A 22,001-nucleotide genomic window follows, 5' to 3' on the forward strand; every position below is an offset into this window, starting at 1 on the left:
AGTGAAGTAGCTAGAGAGTATCCTTGTGCCACATCATAAAAAGCATCACTGATGGAAGTTGGCATTTTGCTTTCCTGATAAAGAAAAAAAGTATGTGGATAAGCAGAATAATTCTATCTACATAGGTTTCCTCATCTTATGAAAAATGATAATGAAGATGTGAAAACAACAAGACAAAATAAACATCATAATTTAAGGTTCTATGATACCAAAGGAAAACATACAACAAATACTGTAATGTACATGGGTTTTCTCTTTTATTTCTCTAAGTTATTGGATAAAAGAGTATGAAACTCTGAATATATGGGTGTTGAAATTATTATAATAAAATATGAAAACAAAGAGATGGAAATGGAATTATTGGCATAGATTAAAGGATTAAGTAATTGGTGTGAACAGAAAAATATTATAAGAAGAAATAATTAAAGCAGCCATGGAGACTAAAATGTCAGTCCGTGAAGTGCTTACCACATACATATCTGAGTTTGAATCCCCAGTAACAATATCAAACTTTAGATGTGAGTGCCTCTATAATCCTCGACCTGAGGACATGAAACAGAAGGTTTTCCTTGAGCTCTCTGACCAGTTAATCTTGCCCAATCAGTGAGCACACCTGTATCAAAATACAAACCAATAGAGAACAACTCATGAAATCAGCGTCTTGCCTCCACATGGACATTGTCTTTACTCATGTGAATACACACGAATATGTATGAGTACATATGAAACATATACATATTATTACAAAATAATAAAGAAAACAAAATTGAATAATTTGTGATTGTTAGATGGACCGTCAAATTGACAAATAGGAAGACATTAAAGAAGAAACATTAGCAACATATTTTCTCAGTGAAGAAAAAATTAACTTACTAAATTGGAAAACAATATTTTGTCATTGAAAAAAATATCTTCATTCAATTATCTATAGAAAAGCTACCATTGAGACAAATTTGACATAAAATGAAATGAACTTGCCAGTGAAATAAAGGCAAGCAGGTAAATATCAAATACTTTTTCTTGGGACATTCTTATAACTGGAACAACAACAGAAGGTTCTGTCCACATTTAGGGTGAATCTTTCCGTTTTAGTTAGCATAGTCAAAAAGTAATCACACACACACACACACACACACACACACACACACACATACACACACACATACAGATATGCCAAGAAGCTTGACTTTTAGTTGGTTCTTGATGGCGTTAACAACCAAGATTAGTCATTGTTGTATTAATATATAATACAACAAAAATAGCAGAACAAAGACTATGATTTTCAGGTTAAAATATGATACAATATTTTCATACTCAGCTTAAAATAGAAAATTACAACTCCGTGCTACAATAGTAATAACATGATAAATAGAAATAACGATTGTTTTCTACAAAGAAAAAATATGATAAAATTTAATCTGACATGAAATTTCAGAAATCATGGTATAATCTACCTAGCCAAGTTCCTCCTGTGTCACCACAATGCCACTCCAACTGACTAGAGAACATAAAGAACTGATAGGAAACTTCAGGTTTTGCAGTTTTCAGAATCTCTCTTATAGCTATTCAACCATAGTGTTGTAATCTGCAAGAGCCCTAAACAATACTTAAACAGATGGGTACGATTTGACTCAATAAAACTTTATTTATAAAAACTACTGATTGGCTATTGTTTGCCAAACAATAAACCAGATTGTAACTACTCTTTAATAGTAAAGGAGTGTTTGCTGTCAGGACCCTGGTATAGCTGTCCCCTGAGAGGCACTGAGAGCAACTGACTAAGACAAATGCAAATACTCATAGCCAACCATCAAACCAGGGCACCCCAATGGAAGAGGTAGAGAAAGGAATGAAGAAGCTGAAGGGGATTGCTACCCCATAGGAAGAACAGTATCAACTAAACGGACTACCCAGAGATCTCAGGGATTAAACCACCAACCAAAGAGAACACATGGAGGGATCCATGTCTCCAACTGCATATAGAGCAGAGGACTGCCTTATGTGTCATTAATGGGAGGGGAGACCCTTGGTCCTGTAGAGGTTTGATGCCCCAGGATAAGGGGATAGTAGAAGGGTGAGGGAGAAGTGGGTGGGTGGCTAGAGGAGCACCCTCTTAGAAGCATAGCAGAGGAGGAAGGGATGGTGTTTTGAAGAGGGGAAACCGGGAAGAAAGACAACATTTGAAATCTAAATAAATAAAAATAAATAACAAAAAAGATACATAGTAAAGAATGCTAGAATGCATTTGTCAATTTCTCAAAAAAAAAACCTCAAAGTGTCACAAGTGAGTAATTAACTTGTTTCATTTATTTATTTATTTATTTATTTATTTATTTATTTAATTCATTCACTTTACAGCCCACTCACTGCCCTCATTCGCAGCCATGCCCTCCCACAATTCTTCCCCTTTACTTTCTTCCCCTCTGAGCACATGTCTGAGCAGATGCCCCCCACCACTGCCAACTCTGCCCCCATCCTGATACATCAGTTCTCTGAGTCTAGGCACATGCTCTGCCACTGAGGCCAGATAAGGCAGCCCAGCTAGAAGATCATATCCCACATACAGGCAACAGCTTTTGAGATAGCCCTTATTCTAGTTGTTTGGGATTCACATAAAGACCAAGGTGTACAACTGTTACATATGTGTGGGGGAGGCTCTTTGGTTGGTGGTTCAGCTTCTGAGAGTTTTAAGGGTCTAGGTTAGTGGACTATTGGTTTTCCTGTGGATTTCGTATCGCCTTCAGATCCAACAATCCTTCCCCCAACTCTTTCATAAGACTCCTTTAAATCCATCCCCTGTTTAGCTGTGAGTCTCTGCATCCATCTAAGTCAGCTTCTGGGTGGTGCCTCTCAGAGGACAGCCATACTAGACTCCTGTCTGCAAGCATAACAGAATATTATTAACAGTGTCAGGAACTGGTGCTTTCCACTAGCATGGGTCCTAAGTTGGGTTGTTTATTGGTTGGCCATTGTACCTGCATTTCTTGTAGATAGAATAAATTTTGCATTGAAAGTTTTGTGACTGGGTTGGTGTCCCTATTGCTTCATCGGGTTACTGCCTAGCTGTAGGAGGTGGCCTCCTCATGTTCTATATTCTCAATGCTGTGAGTCACAGCTAAGGTCACCCCATTGATTTTTGGGTGACTCTCCTATCCCAGGTCTCTGGCACATCCTCAAGATGCCCCCCTTCTTCCCATCCCTGCTAGTTGCACATTCCTTTTCTTCTCATGGCCATCTGGTCATCTCTCTTTTCCCTCCCCACACCTGATTCTGAACTTCTATTTCCCCTATCTCCTCTTCTACTCTTTCTGTCCCTCCATCTGTTTCTTATGATTATTTTATTTCCCCCTTTAAGTGAGATTCAAGCATCCTTGCTTTTCTATTTCTTCTTGTTTAGCTTCTTTGGGTCTGTGGAATATAGCATGGCTATCCTGTATTTTATGGCTAATTTTTTTTTATATAAATGAGTTCATATCATGCATGTCCTTTGGGACTGGATTACTTCATTCAGGATGATAATATCAAGTTCCATTTATTTGTCTGTAAGATTCATAATGTCTTTGTTTTGAGTAGATGAATAATATTCCATTGTGTAGACTTACTACAATTTTTATCCATTTTTCAGTTGAGAGACATCTAGGTTGTTTCTAGTTCCTTATTCTTATGAATAAGGCTGCTGTGAACATAGTTGGGCATGAGTCCTCATGGTGTAGTTGGAGTATCTTTGGGGCATATGCTGAGGAATCGTATACCTGGGTCTTGAGATAGAACTATTCCAAGTTTTCTGTTCACTGAGTCCTCTGAGGTATGCCAAGCCAACCTGAGAAGCCTGCTTTCCCAGGTGGACCTCACTCACCCACCACCTCCCCACCCAAGTTCATCAGACCTGCGGATCCTTCCCTTCCCTCACCCATCTCCCCTGAACAGAGAGTCATCTGGAGTACCCCATGCTGCCCTAAGCAGTCTGTTCTTCCCTGCTGACCTCCACTCTTCTGCTACCTCTCTGCCCACATTCATTGGACCTGCAGTTTCTGAACCATACAGACCTGATGATCTGGAATCATAAGCCCAAGGATGCCTCTCAGAGGAATGCCATACCAGGACCATGGAGGTAAACCCACCTCTTAATACATACTACAACAGGAACATCCAGGGACCAAAGCCATCTAGATGGCAAAAGGCCCTTGAAATTACACAATACACAAAAGACATGCCAACATGACACTTTCAGAGAACAGCTACCCTACTATAGCAAGCTTTGGATATCTCAAGACAACTGAAGCATAAGGAAACAATCTTGAATTCAATTTTATAAAGATGATAGAGGCCTTTAAAGAGGAAATTAATAAACCCCTTAAAGATATACAGGAAAATATAATTAAACAGAAGAAGAAAATAAATAAAAGTGTGCAATACCTGAAATTGGGAATAAAGGCAATAAAGAAAACACAAATTGAGCAATTCCTGGAAATGGACAACCTAGGGAAGAGAACAGGAATAACAGATGCAAGCATCACCAACAGAATACAGAAGATGGAAGCGAGAATCTCAGGTGTAGAAGATACTATAGAAGAAATTGATAATCAGTCAAAGAAAATGTAAAATATATTTAGTTTTAATCTGAGATTTTTTGACTTGTATGGAAGGCAAAATAACTTAACTTCTTGTAAAAATGAATATATTGTTACAAAACTTTGCAAATACAAATTCTTTCTAAAGTTGTTGATATATTTTACCACAAGTGATACTAGCGCTCAAATTTGGTGTGTATAGCAAAAGAAGAATAATTAAAATGCTCACAACAGAGAAAGTTTTAAAAGAAAATTATGACTTCATGGATGACAAGCAAGACAATAATTCTTTATCAGGATTATTGTATAAATTACTTTTTTATTTTTGTGAGAAAAATACAATAACCAAGGCAGCTTAGAGAAGGAAGAGATTATTTTACTTGGTCTATGGTCCTAGATGGAGAATCCATAGAGCAAAGGACACATGGCATCAGGTAGACAGAATAGGAAGCTGAAACATTACATCTTCAACCACAAACAAGAAGAAGAGAAAACTAGAAGTAAGACTAGACTATTAAATCTCAAGCTCATTCCCATGATGAATTTCCTACAGCAAGGTTCTACCTTCCCAAAAATTCCATAAGCAAACAGAGCTGGTAACGGAGGAGTAAGTATTCAAATACTTGAGCACATCCTGGACATTTAGCATTCAAACATCTGCACTCACGAATGATTAGTTTGTTTGATTATTTGTTTTTGATATGTCTGTCAGGTAAAAAATTAAAATAAGGAGAAATATATTTTTAAAACATCATCTTTTTTTAATACTTTCACTACTTAGCTCAGCACTAGGAATAATATCCAAAGATGAGAGGGATAGAAAGAATATGGTTGTAGTTGATGGCTGTCATTCTTTGCTTCACCATGGATACACAGGTCTATTCGATTTTTTCACCAGTGTGTACACTGAGTCTTTTAAACTTTTTTATCTAATATTGACAATTTTGACCACAGTGAAACATACATTAAACAGTGAACTAATTATTTTTCTTCTACTAAGTACTTAGTGATATGAGCACATTGATGGGTATGTCTACTTGTTTCATTGTTGATTCTTATGTTCATTCATTTTAGAATGTCTTTTACTCTATGCTACACACATAAATATATGAATGTGCATATAATAGAGATAAAAGCAGAAACTATAAAGACATATATTTATACACATACCAGAAGCCTTTCATATATGTGTAGTTGTGTCTGTACAGGTTTAACAAATTGCCTGTGCACATGTACATGTTCACATGTAGAGACCAAATTTTTATGTTGTATGTTTTCCTGAGTAAATGACCACATTATTTCTTTGAGACCACGTCTCACATCGAATCTAGAACTCACTAATTTAGCTAGACTTTCTGCCCAGTAAGCCTTAAGTTCTCTCCTGTCTCTGCTATTTCTAGCTCTGGCATTACAGGTGGAAATCACCTTGCCCAAATTTTTATATGAGTGCTAGAGATTGACTAGTTTTTCAGGCTTACACAGCAAATGCTTTACCAACTGAACCCTTTCCCCAACTCCACATAGAACTTTTCACTTATATTAGTGTATGTGTATTCTTGTTTCTATGATGTATACTTTTAGATTAGTTGGTCTAACCATCTCTCATATCTGTTTCTGTATAATGCCATTATTCTAAGTATCCATACTAATAACATGAATTTCCAGAAAAAAATATTAGATAAAATATCAGTTTCACTGATTAGGCATTCCTTGAGAGCCAGGAGTTATCTCTTTCAGACTCGTTGAGATGAATTTTTATTATATAACCCAATTTAATCTCATGTCTGTATTGAATGGCAATAATTTTCTCCTGGAAATCTTAATTTCATTGTATCTATTTATGTTTTATTCTTTATCAAAATATCTCTTTAAATGCTATCTCTTGACTTGTTATGGTTCTTGCATTCATGAACTTTAAAGCAGCTATTGTTACCTGTAAAGTTCTGAATAAATCAAGCCAGTAATGTTCCAGCATGGGTTCAGCATGGGGACACAATGTTCTGTGCTTAGCTAAGGAGCTATTATTGACAGTTAATAGCTTTAGGAGAAGAGACAATTATGTTCTAGTGGAAGAGGACACACCTGTGTATATATGAGCAGTACTACCTGGAAACAGTAGGATATAAAATAGAATAAAAAGGAGGACATGGACTTGGAAAGGGGATATATTTAAAAAGGTATCCTAGGGAAGTTGGAGAAAATAAATAAGGATGTTTATGCTCAACATGTATCACATACAAATATGATTTTTTATAATAAAACATCATAATTCCTTTTTAAAATTGTTTTTCAAATGTTGCCCCCATCCTTTGCCCCCCCAAAGTTTTTCACCCCATCCCCACTTCTTTTTGACTCCCTACCCTTTAGTAGCCCAACCCTCATTCACCCCACCCCCACCTCATTCACCTTCACCCTGCATCTCCCTTCCCTGGGGTATGGGGTATAAAGTCTCTATAGGATTAGGTACATCTTTTTCCACTGAGGCAAGACAAGGCAGTCCTCTGCTACATAAGTGCCAGGCGCCATACACTATCCTATGAATGCTTTTTGGTTTGTGGCTTTTCTCTGGGTATTCCCAGGTATCTGGGTTAGTTGACACAGTAGGCCTTTCTACGAATTACCACCTTCTCTTCCAGTTCCTTCAATCCTTCCCCTAACTCTGCCATGGGGTCTTCAATCTCAGTCCAATGGTTGGCTGTAAATGATAGCACATGTTGATGGAGTGGAGAAACAGGAACACTCCTCCATTGCTGGTTAAATTGCAAACAGGTACAAACCAATCTGGAAATCAATCTGGCAGTTCTTCAGAAAATTGGAAGTAGTTCTACCTGAAGACCCAGCTATACCACTCCTAGGCATATATCCAAATGTTGCTCCACCATACAGCAAGGACTCCACTATGCTCCACTATGTTCACAACAGCCTTCTTCATAATAGCCAGAAAACTGGAAACAATCCAAATATCTCTTAACTAAAGAATGGATACAGAAATGTGGTTCATTTATAATATGGAGTACTACTCAGCTATTAAAAATGAAGAAACCATGAATTTTGCTAGCAAATGAATGGAACTTGAAAATAACAGTTTGAGTGAGGTAACTCAGTCCCAAAGGGACATGCATTGTATGTATTCACTGATAAGTGGATATTAGCAACAAGTATAGAATATCCATGTGTAATGCCCGAGCTGCCCCACATTGGGCAGCCAAACTGTAACACCCCGCTCTGTTCTGCAGGTCTGGGTCTAGCATGAGAGAATGTGAGGCAAGCGACGCGAGGGTCTGATCAAGTCTCAAGTCTCGTTTATTGTGTCTCTCTCTCCTTTATTGTCTCTCTCATTGTCTCCCGTATTCTTCTCTATTGAAGGGAAATCTGGGGTATTTATAGGCTTTTGCCACGTGCCTTGCAGGTGTGGATATGACGAAAGCCTTACAGGCATCTATAGCATGGAAAGCACATGAACCACATGCCTTGCAGGCATGGATACCATGTGCGCCTTACAGGTATGTATAGCATGGATAGCACGTGGATAGCATGTGAACAGCATGCCTTGCAGGCATGGATACCACGTGCCCCTTGCAGCTGGGGGCAGTAAACAGCAAAACAAAATATGTGGGATATCAGACTGTGCCTCAGCTGTTGTAGGCTGTTGAAAAACAAGTCTCATGTCAGGGTATATGGCTTGAGATGGCTGCAAAGGTGATAGCCTCTTTCTGCTAAAAGTCAGCTCCCAACACCCATGATAAAACTCACATATAGAAATTAAACAACAAGGAAGGCCTAAGTGAAGATGTTCCAATCCCACTTAGAAGGGAGAACAAAATATTCATGGGATGCAGAAAGGGGAAGGGACTAGGGTGAAAAGGGGGATGGGCAGAGAAAGGGGATAGGATCACGTATGGAGGGGAGACAGGAGAAAAGCCCAGAGAGTCAGAAGAATAAATGGAAATATGCAGCTGAGAAGGGGTAGAGTGGGGGGAATTTCTAGAAAGTCCCAGAGACCTGGGATATGAGAGGCTCGCAAGACTCAATGGGGATGATCTTAGCCTTAGCTGAAATGTCCAACAGTGGGGAGATGGAACCTGAAGAGATCACCTTCAGTAGAAAGACAGAACTCCTAGTGGAGACTAGGGGTCACCAACCTACCTTCAAAATTTTTGAGCCAGAATTGTTCCTGTCTAAAAGAAATGCAAGGATAAAATTGGAGCAGAGATTGAAGGAAAGGCCACCCCATGACTGGCTTGGGATCCACCGCCATGGACAGGCACCATACCCTGACCCTATTACTCATGCCATGTTGTGCTTGCAGACAAAAGCCTCACTTGCATGGTTATCCTCTGCGAGGATCTACCAGCAGCTGACTGACACAGATTCAGATACTTATAGCCAACAATTTCTTTTAAACATGGATCTTATACAATGTAGAAAAATAAACCAGTGTTTTTTTACATTTTTATTGGATATTTTATTTACACTTCAGATGCCATCCCCTTTCCCCATTCCCCCCCTTAGAAAACCCCTATCCCATGCTCCCTTTTCCTTTTTGCACTTATACATTTTTAAAAAAATGTTAATCAAAGGCTTTATAAGTTTGGTATTGCTCAATCAGAGGTGTAACCCACTACCCAACCTAGATATATCAACTATCTTTGACTGGTGGAGACATGTGAACATCTGCCTCCCTGTCTCTCCCCTCTTTCTCTCTTTCATCACCTAGCTTCTCCTCTCCTTCTTCTCCTCCTCTTCTTACTCCTTCTCTTCCTCTCAGTACTCCTCCCACCTTAGCTCCTCCTACATATCACCCTTCCTGTTAAAATGAAACTTTTCTCTCAAAATACAATTAGAGCATAATTATGCCAATTTGTACCAGTGAAATAAACCAGTATTAATTTAATGTTTTAGTCACAGAATCTGGAAGAGGAGGGTCAATGGTATTATTGAGAAAATATCATGCTTGAATCTGACCAGTTGAAAATGAATTCCTTCCTTAATTGCAGAGTTCCTCATTTATTTTCTTTGTTTAGACACAGATAAATTACTTACAAATGAGATTTTCAGTGATGTCAAGAGTAAAAACATATGGTTTTATTTGTTCAGAGAAAATTGCTTGTGATCAGTATTGGATGCAACATAAACATTTGAGATGAAATGACTATTTAATTAGATACTTAATTACTTTTAATCAATCAGAAGACACTCAGATATTATTGATGGCACTGTTAAATTTGATACTCCTTGAGGGGATATTAGTGAGTTTGAATTCAATGTGTTTTCTATCTACACTATTGCAATGAAAGATGTATAATTCTAAAGAATCTACACAAGCAGATCAATGAAATGCAAGCCTTAACCAAACTGTATAAACCTTGTTTCAAAAGCATATTTCAATGGCCATACTTTTAATATTTCATTACATGTCTGTTTAGGCAAAGATTTGTTTCTTCCTGTCTAGCCATTTTACCTTGTATGCTCTAAGATGACTGAATGTCAAATTAGCAAACTGATAATTATACACTGGCCTCGGTTCTTTTTGTTTGTTTGTTTTGTTTTTGATCTACATTGCCAAAACTGGAACAACTCCTAAGAATGAAAAATTATTCAAGGGAAACTTCAAAGTTGTTTGTCTCTTGGAAGGTATTACTCTCAATTATCAGAACTTTTAAGCTTTTAACATGCTGTTAAGATACTGTGAGAAACTCTGGCTTAAGTATATTAACAGCAAAATTATCATACACTCTAACAATTATAAATGATTGAACATTCTTGGTTATAAGGAGGCTTGTGAGAAACGCATTTGGCTAACTGCAGATATTCACTTCTCCTTCCTGTCCTCTAAATCCAATCCTCCAATCTCATCCTCAGCTCCCTGGCAACATTGCGTACCTTCCTATCTCATCTCCAGTAGATCAGAAATGGAACCAATAAAGAATAAGAAAGTCTGCAAGAAGAAAAATTAGTAACTCAAAGAGGAACCTTAGAGTTAAGCCTCGTCAGAAAAATTACAAGAGATGGAAGTGAGAATCTCAGGTATTAAGGACATATAGAAGAAATAGGTACTTCAGTCAAAGAAAATGTTAAATTTAAAAACTCCTGTCACAAAACATCCAGCAAATTTGGGAAGCTAAGCAAAGACAAAATTTAAGAATAATAAGAATAGAGGAAAAAGAAATAACCAAAATCAAAGACACAATAAATACACTCAATAGAATCATGGCAGACTTTTTCCCTATCCTAAAGAAGGATATGCATATCAAAGAACTGAAAGCATAGAGAACACTAAATCGATTGTACCAGAAAACAAAGTTCTTATGGCACATAGTAATCAAAACACTAAATATACAAAACAAAGAAAGAATATTTAAAGCTTTATGAAAAAAAAGGCCAAGTAAAATTACAAATGCAGACCTATTAGAATAACATCTGACTTTTCAATAGAGACTCTCAAAGCCAGAAGGGACTGGACAGATGTTCTGCACACTCTAAGAGATCACAAATGCCAGCTAAGATTACTATACCCAGCAAAATTTTCAATCACAAAAGATGGAGTAAGAAATTTATGATAAAAATTTAAGTTATACATGTGTACAGATCCATCCATACCTCAAGCAGTAGAATAAGAAATCTATCTTAAAGAGGTTAATCATGTCCAGAGAAAAACAAGAAACAAATAATCCTTGACCAGTAAATTAAAAGAAGAGAAGCATGTGCATGCACATGCATACAACATATACACACACATACAAAAACACACACAAACATCAACAAAAACCATAATCCACAAACACTGCTGATTTACATCTCTCAGCATCAGTGGTGACAATTCCCCAGTAAAAGACACAAACCAAAGAATGAATTCAGAAACAGAATATATCTCTCGGCTATATGTAAGAAATATATTTTAACATCAAAGACAGATATCGCCTCAAAGTAAAAGCATGGGAAAAGATATTTGAAGTAAATGGACATAAAAAGCAAACTGGCTTGACCATTTTAATATCTGGAAATAGATACTTCAAACCAAACTAATCAAAAGAGACAGGGCAGGTCAGTTCATATTTATGAAAATAAAAATCCATGAAGAGGAATTTGCAATTCTTAATATGTATGAACTAAACACAAGAGCATCTACCTTAAAAAATGTAATGCTACTTTTCTTGGCCTCTTTTTCTTTCTTTCTTTTTTTTTTTTTGGTTTTGTCATATTCCACTGTGCTAGTTTTTGTTATATCATATCATATAAAATATCATATTATTATGTCTTAGATCATAAGGTTTATAAGCCTGTTAATTTTTTAATGAGAAACAGAAAGAGATGGACTTGGATGGGAGGTGAGTTCAGAGTAAAAACCTGAAGTAGGAAGTAGGAGGTGTAGAGAGAGGAAAAAACCATAATCATAATGAAAATATATTACATAAAAATTATGTATTTTCCATAAAAAAAAGACTTGTATTTATTCTAAATATTTTTAAGGACTATTTTCAGAGTTTTGTTTTGCTTTGTTTTTTTGTGTCTGTTTGTTTGTTTTGTTTGTACCAAAAAGATGATGTCACATAAGCAGTTACATATAGAATTAAGGCCACCTGGAGTCTTAAGCAGATCTAATAACGATATGAAAATCAAAGATGGCACAAGTATAGTATGTCAGTTGAAGAGTTGATATGAGTATTGAAATGAGATTTGAAGCAATATGGGCTTCTTGTTTCAGGCAGAATTTTATGTATAGCAGAAATTATTATCATTGTTCTCTGAAAGATTTTCAAGATATATATTATTTGAAACTGTATGTTTATTTGACTCTGGTATTGTGTTCTTAATTATAGTCTATCCATAAGTTAATGTTTCAAAATTTTTTAAGATAATTTTTAAATGTATCAAATTAGTTAAAGTTGTAAAAGTCATGAGACATTAATGACAAAAAAGTTAAATACATTCAGTTAGTGCAATCATGGTTAATACTGGGCACTCTATGCATTTACAAAGTAGTTTTCTATGCATATTAAAAATACTATTAGAAATTATCTCTCTAGGAAGATAAGGCAAAGACATATTTTAGCTACAATTTCATTAGACTATTTTCTTCCACACAACTAATAATTACCCATCAATCTATCACCCACGCATGATTCTTAGTAACAGTAGTCATGACACTGTTATCCTGGCTTCTAAAGTAGAATGTCAGAATCTAATCTCAATTCTCCCCTACTTTTGCTTTTTTCCCACTGCCCAGTAAAAATTTATTTTCTGGATATTTACTGAGGTGTTAAATATTAGTGTAACCTTAAATCAGAATCCAGGCAATTTTGTTAAAAATTTGTCTCCAACTTCCACTTTTTGTTAGTCTTTAAAAAAAAAAGGTCATTCAGTTTTTTAAGGATTAATTTTCTCTTCTTTCAAAGGAAAATAAATTAGGTTTGACTTGAAAGGGATGTAAAGGGATTACTCGACACAGTTATGCAATAAAATTTCCATAGGTACATGCCAAATAGTAAGGGCTCAAAGATTCTACCTGCAATCAGCATCAGTGGGAGCAGTGAAGTCATCACCATCCTCATCAACAGTAGCATTGTCATCATTAGCACCATTATCGTAATCATCACGTTGGTTTATACCTAGTCATACTTCCTGTCCTAACTTGAATCTTCAGCCCATGACCCTTGGTGGCTATGACTCATTTCTAATTATTCTGTTTCCAAAGTTATTACATTTTGAGAGTAGTCTTTCTAAGTAAAAATGAATCCTATCTTCTATCCGCTTAAGACACATATGCAGCAAATCTCTAAGAGGATATACAGGCTTTAAATTAGGATGAAGTGTTCTTGATGCCTCAAACATTTCATCATAATTTCTTCTGTCTGTTGCCAAGTAATATGTATTCATTTGCAATTTATTCATTATTCACATTCTCCTTTCTTTTGTGTTTTAAGTCACAAACTCAAGTATCCCAAGGGTCAAATGAAACTTGTTATAGACATGAGGGTGACCTTGAACTCCTTAATTGGCTTTATTTGCCTCCCAAGTGCTGAGTATGTAGCACCACTCCTGGTTGCACTTTCTCTTTCCTGTAATGTGCCTTTACTTTACTTTGTAGCTGGAATAGCTCTTTCAGAAGAAAAAGTAGGGGTTATGTACTTTCTCATATTCAGACTCAATTACAAGTTTCTATTGTTACTTTTCCATTATAGGCTTTAGCAGACATATATATCCATTGGTATTGTGTAGCTGCACAGAGATTAAAACAGGGTTTAAAGTATCGTTTCAGTGTCAAAATCTGAGGCCAGTGGTTATCATAGTCTAGCAAAAATGAACCTTTCATGATTCTTAATTGCTATCATAAGTCTTATACACTATCTGTGACAATTGACACACATTGATATGGATTCAAAATTAAAATATTTCTTTTCGTTAGTGGCTTCATCTCAGAATATCTACTCCTTTTGATAATTATTTTAAACCATGATCTCAATGTTTTTAAGTCTCCTAAGCCATAAATATCATTTCAATATTGACATGAACTTAACTAATTTAAATAATTCAATCTGAGAATCATTTTAGAAAATTAAAATCAATGTTTCTTAGTCATGAAACTAATACTCCTAGACATAATCTTCCTATAATATGATTATTCTAGATATAAACAATAAATAAATAAGGTAAAAACAAGCCCAAGGCCAGATGGTTTTAGCCCAGAATTCTCCCAGACTTTCAAAGAAGAGCTAATACCAACACTCCTTCAACTATTTCACAAAATAGAAACAGAAGGAACATTTGCAAACTCAGTCTCTGAGGCCATAGTTACTCTAATACCTAAACCACACAAAGACTCAAGAAAAAAAGAGAATTTCACACCCATTTCCTTTATGAACACTGATATAAAATTACTCAATAAAATATTGGCAAACTGAATCCAAGAACACATCAAAACCAAAAGCATTATCCACTATGTTCAAGTAGGCTTCATCCCAGGGATGCAACGATGGTTCAGTATATAAGAATCCAACAATGTAATCGACCATATAAACATATTGAAAGAAAGAAAAATGCTTGATCATCCTAGTAGATGATGAAAAAGCCTTGACAAAGTTAAACACACGCTCATGTTAAAAAGTCTTAGAGAGATCAGGGATACAAAGTGCATACCTAAACACAATAAAAGTAATATATAGTAAGCCAATAGTTAACATCAAATTAAATGGAAAGGAAATTACAGAAATTCTCCTAAAACCAGGGACAAGACAAGGTTGCTCACTCTCTCCATGTCTATTCAACATAGTACTACAAGTTCTACCTAGAGTAATAAGACTAAAGGAGATTAAGGGGATACAAATTGGAAAGGCAAAAGTCCTAAATGTCACAGTTCCCAGATGATATGATAGTATACTTAAATAGTATATGTAAGTTATTCTTTAAAATGTGTTAATGACTATGCTAACCAGTTTTATGTCAACTTGTCACATGCTAAACTCATTTTGAAAGAGTGGCCTTCAATAGAGCAAGTGTTCCCTTAAGATTAGCCTGTACACAAAACTATAGTACATTTTCATGATTGATCACTGATGTGGAAAGGCCCAGATTGCTGTGGCTGGTGCTACTCCTAGGCTCGAGGTCCTGGGTTCTATAAGAAATTGAGCAAGCCAGGAGAGGCAGGCCAATAAGTAGCAATCCCCCACAGGCCATGCTTCAATTCCTGCCTCGAGGTTCCTGGCCTGTTTGATTTGAGTTCCTGCTCTGAATTGCTTCAGTGATGGAAAATGAATTGAGAGTTGTAAGATGCAATAAACACCCACCTCCCCAAACTGCATTTGGTTATGGTGTTTTATCACAGTAAATGATGCATTGAAGACAATGGTGTAGATTATTCAGATGAGCAAATGGCTTGAATGCTGGTGGTCCTTATTCCTAGAAAGTTCCATTCTATTGCTCACTGTGGACCTATGCCTTTGCTGGCAAATGTCTATTTTAATTTAAATGGAAAAATACTTGGAATTAAAGTATAGATTGTGTAACCAGAAGTTCCCACCCAACTCTGACAAGTTGAGCATAATAGTCTCAAGTTGTTTTGACAGGCAGTGATCAAGATAAATATACATGTTTTAGTTGCCATTCCAGTAGCTGTCACCAAACCCTGACAGCAGCAACTTAAAGAAGAAAGGGTGTATTCTGACTCACAATTTGAAGAGCTAGCCTATTTGCTGGGCCCATCATGGTGCTGGGGATGGACAGAATGACATAGTTCCTGTCCCTGGGACAGAGCCCATGGCTTCCATTGAGTATTAATGGCTGCTGTGAGCATAAGGCTTGTTTGTATAATAATGTAAATCTTTTACATTCTTCCTTTACATTATGTCCTCCCAGTTAATGTTAATGACTCAATGATAATCAAAGATGCTTTAGTCTAGGAGCACTCTTACCACATTATCATAGTTTTTTTTTCCAGTAGATGGTCATTAACATAAATACCTACAACTGGCCAGGATTGAAAGAATACATGACTAACTGGAACACCTCTATCTCACCCACTCTCACTAAGGCTCAGGGATCATCATGGGAAAGGGGGTGGAAACATTCAAGAGCCAGAACGGGTAGATAACTGTAACAGAGCTGTTTTCTGCACCCACAGGGAAACTGCACATAAGAATCACAGCAGTTGTGACAGAATGCACAAGATCTGCAATAGATCAGACGAGACAAAATCCCAGCATGACAGGGAAAGGTGATGAGGAAGTGCCATGCCTAGCTGAGGGGTTATTGATAATCGATGGCTGGTGGAAGAGGAAATGTTTTGCCTCAACATATGATCTCTCACCTGGGGTATTAATTTTCTTTCCTAACAAACAAGAGGAAATAATGATTTTGCCCTTTGAAAAGATTGTTTGTATCATATATAATACAGCTGTCTTTGTGTTTGTTACAAAAGGCACTCTCTGAATTATTGAACCAGGGTACTAATGACAGCAATTTGCTTTTGTCAACCTCTGATTATCTCTGCCGAAGGAAATATTGCTTGGTATAACTAGATAAATAAGCATTTTCTCTAAGCTATTGGTTTTTAGTCTTGATTTCCTATGCAAATCACTTGAAAACTTTAAAACATAGAGAAGCCCAGTACCATTGTGTCACTAGATATTCCATCTTAGGGGGTCAGAGACAAACCCCAAGTCTCAGGGTATTTTAAAAGTGTACACAGTGATTCTGTTATTATTTGAAAAACATCAAAGCTATTACATTTCCTCTTCTGACCTTTACATGAACACAATATTGATTGGTGTGAATGTCACCAATAGTGAGTTCACCCAACTCCTCACAGAACAATAAATAAGCAGACACAGAAGAGCACTGTCCTATTACAGTCATTATGTGTAGCTATTATGCAAATTGAAAAACAGCCCTTTGAATTCGGTATATGGGACTCTGACTAGCAAGCTTATCTCTAATTTTAGAGATGTTTAACTTGTACAGGAATAATAGACAGTGTATATTTACAACACTGGAAAGGAAAATGAATTTTGTATGATCATATGAATATGATCAAGATGAGTTAAACCTTAGAATCACTAACAAAAGTTGAAAATACAAAAATAACATAATTGAGACTGATGAAAACATATACTTTGCTCATTATATTGTAACTAGGTCTTGAATCTAATGTAAATTAGGTATTATGCCATTTACATATTTGAGTTTGTATTTACATATTAAGTTTGTAAATAAATTAAACATTGATTTAAAATATGTAGCTATGCTGGCTCACTTTGTGTCAATTTGACACAGGCTAGAGTTACCTGAAAGGAGGAAGCATCAATTGAGAAAATATCTCCATAAGATCCAGCTGTAGGGCATTCTCTTAATTAGTGATTGATAAGGGAAGGCCCAGCCCATTGTGGATGATTCCATCCCTGGGCTGGTAGACCCAGGTTGTAACAGAAAGCAGGCCGAGTAAGTCATGATGAACAAGCCAATAAGCAGCACCCCTCCATATTCTCTGCATCAGTTTCTGCCTCCAAGTTCCTTCCCTGCTTGAGTGTCTGTCTTGGCTTCCTTCAATAATAGGCTATTGGAAGTGTAAACCAAATAAACTATTTTTTCCCAAAGTTGTTTTGGTTATGGTATTTTATCACAGTAATAATAATTCTAATAGAGGAAGTGGCATTGACATCTGGTCATCAAGATAGACCTGGCATGAACTTCCTACATTCCTAAAATTCTTAACATTTCCTGCTATTGTTTTGCAGCATATATCAAATTAGTATATCTTTTGATAGAATTTTGCTATAATGTTTGATTTTTAAAATTTACCCCATGAATTTCTGATTTAAGTATAATAAGAAAATATTATATAGATTTGGCTTAGAAATATAAATTTTAAACAATTTGTGAAATAGTACTAAACATATCTCTGGCATTCACCACTACATAGTTATACAAAGAAGTATTCTCAGCACTGAAGATTATAAAGTAAAAATTTGCTCCTCTCAGAAAAATGAATAAATATTTTATATTTTTCAGAATCAAACATTTAATAAAGATTTACTATTTAATGTAAAGGACCAGATCCATTTTATTAATTTGCTTTTATATTTAGTAATGAAAAATTATATGACCACCAAAGAATTGTTTAAATTTTCTCCCCATCCTCTGGATTTTTAACCAGAACTTGATAGTTAGATGCTGTAATGAAGATAACAAATACTTTGGTTATTGCACATGGATAAATTAAGATGTAGCTGATCTAGAAGCACTATCCTCCCTGGCCTGCCTCCATAGTGCCAGATGGGTCTAAGCAGATACTGGTATAAAAAAGTCATCAGTGATCTTACCCAGTTGTGAGTCCCACAAGCCACATTAGTTACCTTCTAGATGGCAGGGCTTCCTAAGACAATAGTGGCATATGGATTTGAGATCTGTTGCACTGGAGGGAATTCTTGCTTGATTCTGTAGGCCTCCTCAAAATCTCAGGTCTCTAGGCAGGAAAAGTACTACTATATTTTTTCCTTCTTTATTTTTGAGATTATAATAGAAATGCAATGTTTATCCCTTCTTCTTCTTCCCCCTTTAAAACTTCCTATTTACACCTGCCTGTCCCCTTCTAATTTATGGCATCTTTTTAAAATTAATCATCATTGCATGCATATGTGTATATACATATATATTCCTACATATAATCTGTTCAGACCACATAATGATGCTTGTATGTGTGTTTTATGGACAGACGCATTGGCACTGGAGAAGCAATTGGTGTGTCCTTTCATGTGGAAGATGACCAGTCATCTGACCAGTTTTTTTCAGTTGTCTCTAGTCCTTCGTGTAAGGTTAAGTCCTTGTGGGATTTACCCTATTCTCTTTGGTATATCCATAGGTATTATTATCCTCATTCAGCTAAAATATGTCTCCCTGAAGTTCAGAAATGTATAACTGATTCAAGTGCTGATAATTATATGATAGTGTGATGCTCAGCCATACATAGGGCAGCTAAATAACCCTCTCCAAATCTCAGGGAACATCACAGAGGAAAGGAAGGCTAGAGTGTAAGTTCCAAAGAACATGCCCTCTAAGCCCCACCCTCCCGGAGGTACTATATGTATTGATAGGTTTTAGCAGAGGAGCATAATTTTTTTTGCTGGAATAAACCAGAAATGGGTGGGGTGGGAAATTGTTAAAAATCATATAAATGTTCAAAAGTATGAACAAATAAAAGTGATTTTAAAATCTTGAAAATCTTTATGAATTGCTATTAGTACATGTTCTATATCTACTGCTGTATGCCTGGGGTTGTCTAGAACTTTCATGGGCACAAAAGACTTGTCAGTCAAAAAGTCAAAAGTATTGACATATAGTATAATTCAGTCAAATAAAGAAATAAATAAGATGACAACAAATTGCACAATTTAATGTGCATGATGTCATACTTCTAATTTCTATGTTAGTTTTTATTGTGTTGACTTTTAACTACCTTGTTCTTTTGATGCCTCACACATTTCCTTATGAAGCTTAGCTCCAAACATCAGTAATTATAAACAACCTCTGTAGACATCCTCAATCTTTGACATTTCTCTAATTTTGTAAAACCACCCTGACTGATACAGATCAATATTGTACACAATTGCCACAGAATGTCCAGAGAAAAGCACTGCCTTTTGACTGGTTTCACCCAGTCATTTGGTCTTTCCTTTTCTCAGGCAATCATACTAGATATCTATACACTATATTCTATAACTTTTTAAAAAATGGTTCTTCCAATCCTATAAAATGGCCCAGTAGATTAAAGCTCTTGTGGCAAACCCATTGCTGGGACCCTCATGGTAAAAGGAAAGAATTGAGTCTCAGGTGCTTTCCCATTAATTTTACAAATACTTGGTGGCATACTTACACACACACATACGTGCGCGCACACACACACACACACAGAAAAATACATTTATATAACTTTATAGAAAGATGGATAGATAAATTGATAAATAGACACAGATATATAGGTAGATATATATGTAGATAAAGATAGATATGAAATAGAAATAATACGTGAGAGACAGTGTGAGTCAGAGACAGAGACAGAAAGATACAGAGAAAGAGTATAATCTGGAAAAGTACTTTGTACCTAGCTTAAATCGTAGCTAATTTTTTTCAATCTTAAGAGGAGAACTTGTCCAACTTCCTGTCTCACGCTCACCAAAGTTCCACCATTGTCTTCCACAGGATTTGTGTTCTAAATGCAACAGAGATAAATCATGCAAGAGCCTGTTAAGTCTTCTCTCTTCTGCACTAAGCCTCTGACTTCCCTCCTTCAGAAGATTCCACCTATTCCCTTTGTTCATATACATTTTGAGCAGTCACTCTTTACTAGATCATTTTCATATGTATATTGCCACCCATCAAACCCCTACGCAAATAATACTTTCTTTTTTTTTTTTTTTTTTTCAATTTTTGTTTTTCTTTCTGCTGTTTTTACCCTGTTTATTTCTTTCTGGAGCTGTTTGCTATGTCACACACAGTCTTTGTCTTCAGTTTTCCTTTCACATTGTCTATAACTCATACCATTTTATTAAAGCACGTTCTAACATCATCAGTAATTTCTAAGTCGATGAATCCAATATTCAGTTCTTTAAATTTATCATACATGGTATGTGGCAGTATTTTGTCCCCAAATTAATATTCTTTCCTCTTAACTTTACATTAATGTGTTGTGGATAGGATGTTTAAGCCCTCTCATTATTCATGTTGAAGATCAAATTTCTAGTATAAATTCAAGTGGGACATTTTCAAAGGGGAGGTAATTAGTTTTCAATGAGATCATGCTGTCCTTCTTACTCTTTCTAGAACATGTTAGTGATGCTCTTGCTTGAGGCAACTGGACAACGTGTACCCTTTTCCTAACCATCCGTAGGATCAACATTTTAAAATCCATAATTCTAGCAAGATGCATGCCTACTTAATGGCGTCATTCTTGACTTAACTCTCACCTCCACAGCCTCTGCCCTTTAACTGTTCTGCTCACTATTTATCTGTGGAAACTCTGAGCTCTGCACACAATGGTTTGATTTTTAATGTTTGTTAAGCTTTATTTCTGAAATCAGACAAGAAGTGGGTAAAACTGAAGAATTTATTTATTCAGTTAAGGTTTTTTTTGAATCCTAAATTCCTAGAATTATATTTATCAGTCATAATTTTCTTGAGGCTATTTGTATATGAATAAATGATTAAATAATATTTTTATTCACATAGAACTTCACATACCATATGTGGCTCTCATAACAGATCTATGTGGCAAGAGCCATTCTCACACTTCAGTGAGGCTTCAAAAAAGTAAGCAGCCTGCCTGAGATTTTCTACTTTTTAAACCATAAATCTAAAACTCAATTAGCAATAAAGTGGTAAGTTTGAGCTTGGTTTCTAAAAAAAACTAGACAATAATCTTAGTTCTTGCTGTACTTAGTAAACTTATATTTTAACCAAGCATTAAAGAGTTCACTTATGTCACACAAAAGTAGTAATATAGGTAGCAGTAAAATTACATATCTGAGGGTTGGGGATTTAGCTCAGTGGTAGAGTGCTTGCCTAGCAAGTGCAAGGCCCTGGGTTCGGTCCTCAGCTCTAAATAAAAACAAAACAAAAATTACATATCTGGTTGTAGAAATGGGTTTGTGAACACTATTAAAACAATTCTTTAATTTGGATCATTTTTATAGCTTTTCCATTACACTTGTATTAATGACAAAAGTATTCTCATGAAATTTGTCAAATCATAAACTCCCAGCACATCTGAATGGTATTAGAGGTTCATCTTCTTCACTATACATTTGATGACATCTCAGTAAAAGGCAACATGAGGGGAGAAAAGGCTGTGACTAACTAAGCAGGTACTATTTCCCACATGTGGGTAAGGACATTAAAAGACGGGATAAAATAAAAACCAAACAAGCTTATCTCTCACCAACA

At 35.9% G+C, this 22,001-nt stretch overlaps 1 protein-coding gene across 1 annotated transcript in view; it reads right to left on the reverse strand.

Annotated features, from left to right (window-relative positions):
- Window positions 1–571: 571 nt before the first annotated feature.
- Agmo (alkylglycerol monooxygenase) overlaps window positions 572–22,001 on the reverse strand; it is a 379,192-nt gene continuing 357,762 nt past the window's right edge. The window contains exon 13 of the mRNA XM_076941966.1: window positions 572–613. Coding sequence (XP_076798081.1) covers window positions 587–613 — 27 coding nt within the window. The 3' untranslated portion in view covers window positions 572–586. The remainder of the gene's footprint in view (window positions 614–22,001) is intronic.

The sequence above is a fragment of the Arvicanthis niloticus genome, chromosome 11 (genome assembly GCF_011762505.2).
Source record: "Arvicanthis niloticus isolate mArvNil1 chromosome 11, mArvNil1.pat.X, whole genome shotgun sequence".
Lineage (NCBI taxonomy): Eukaryota > Metazoa > Chordata > Mammalia > Rodentia > Muridae > Arvicanthis > Arvicanthis niloticus.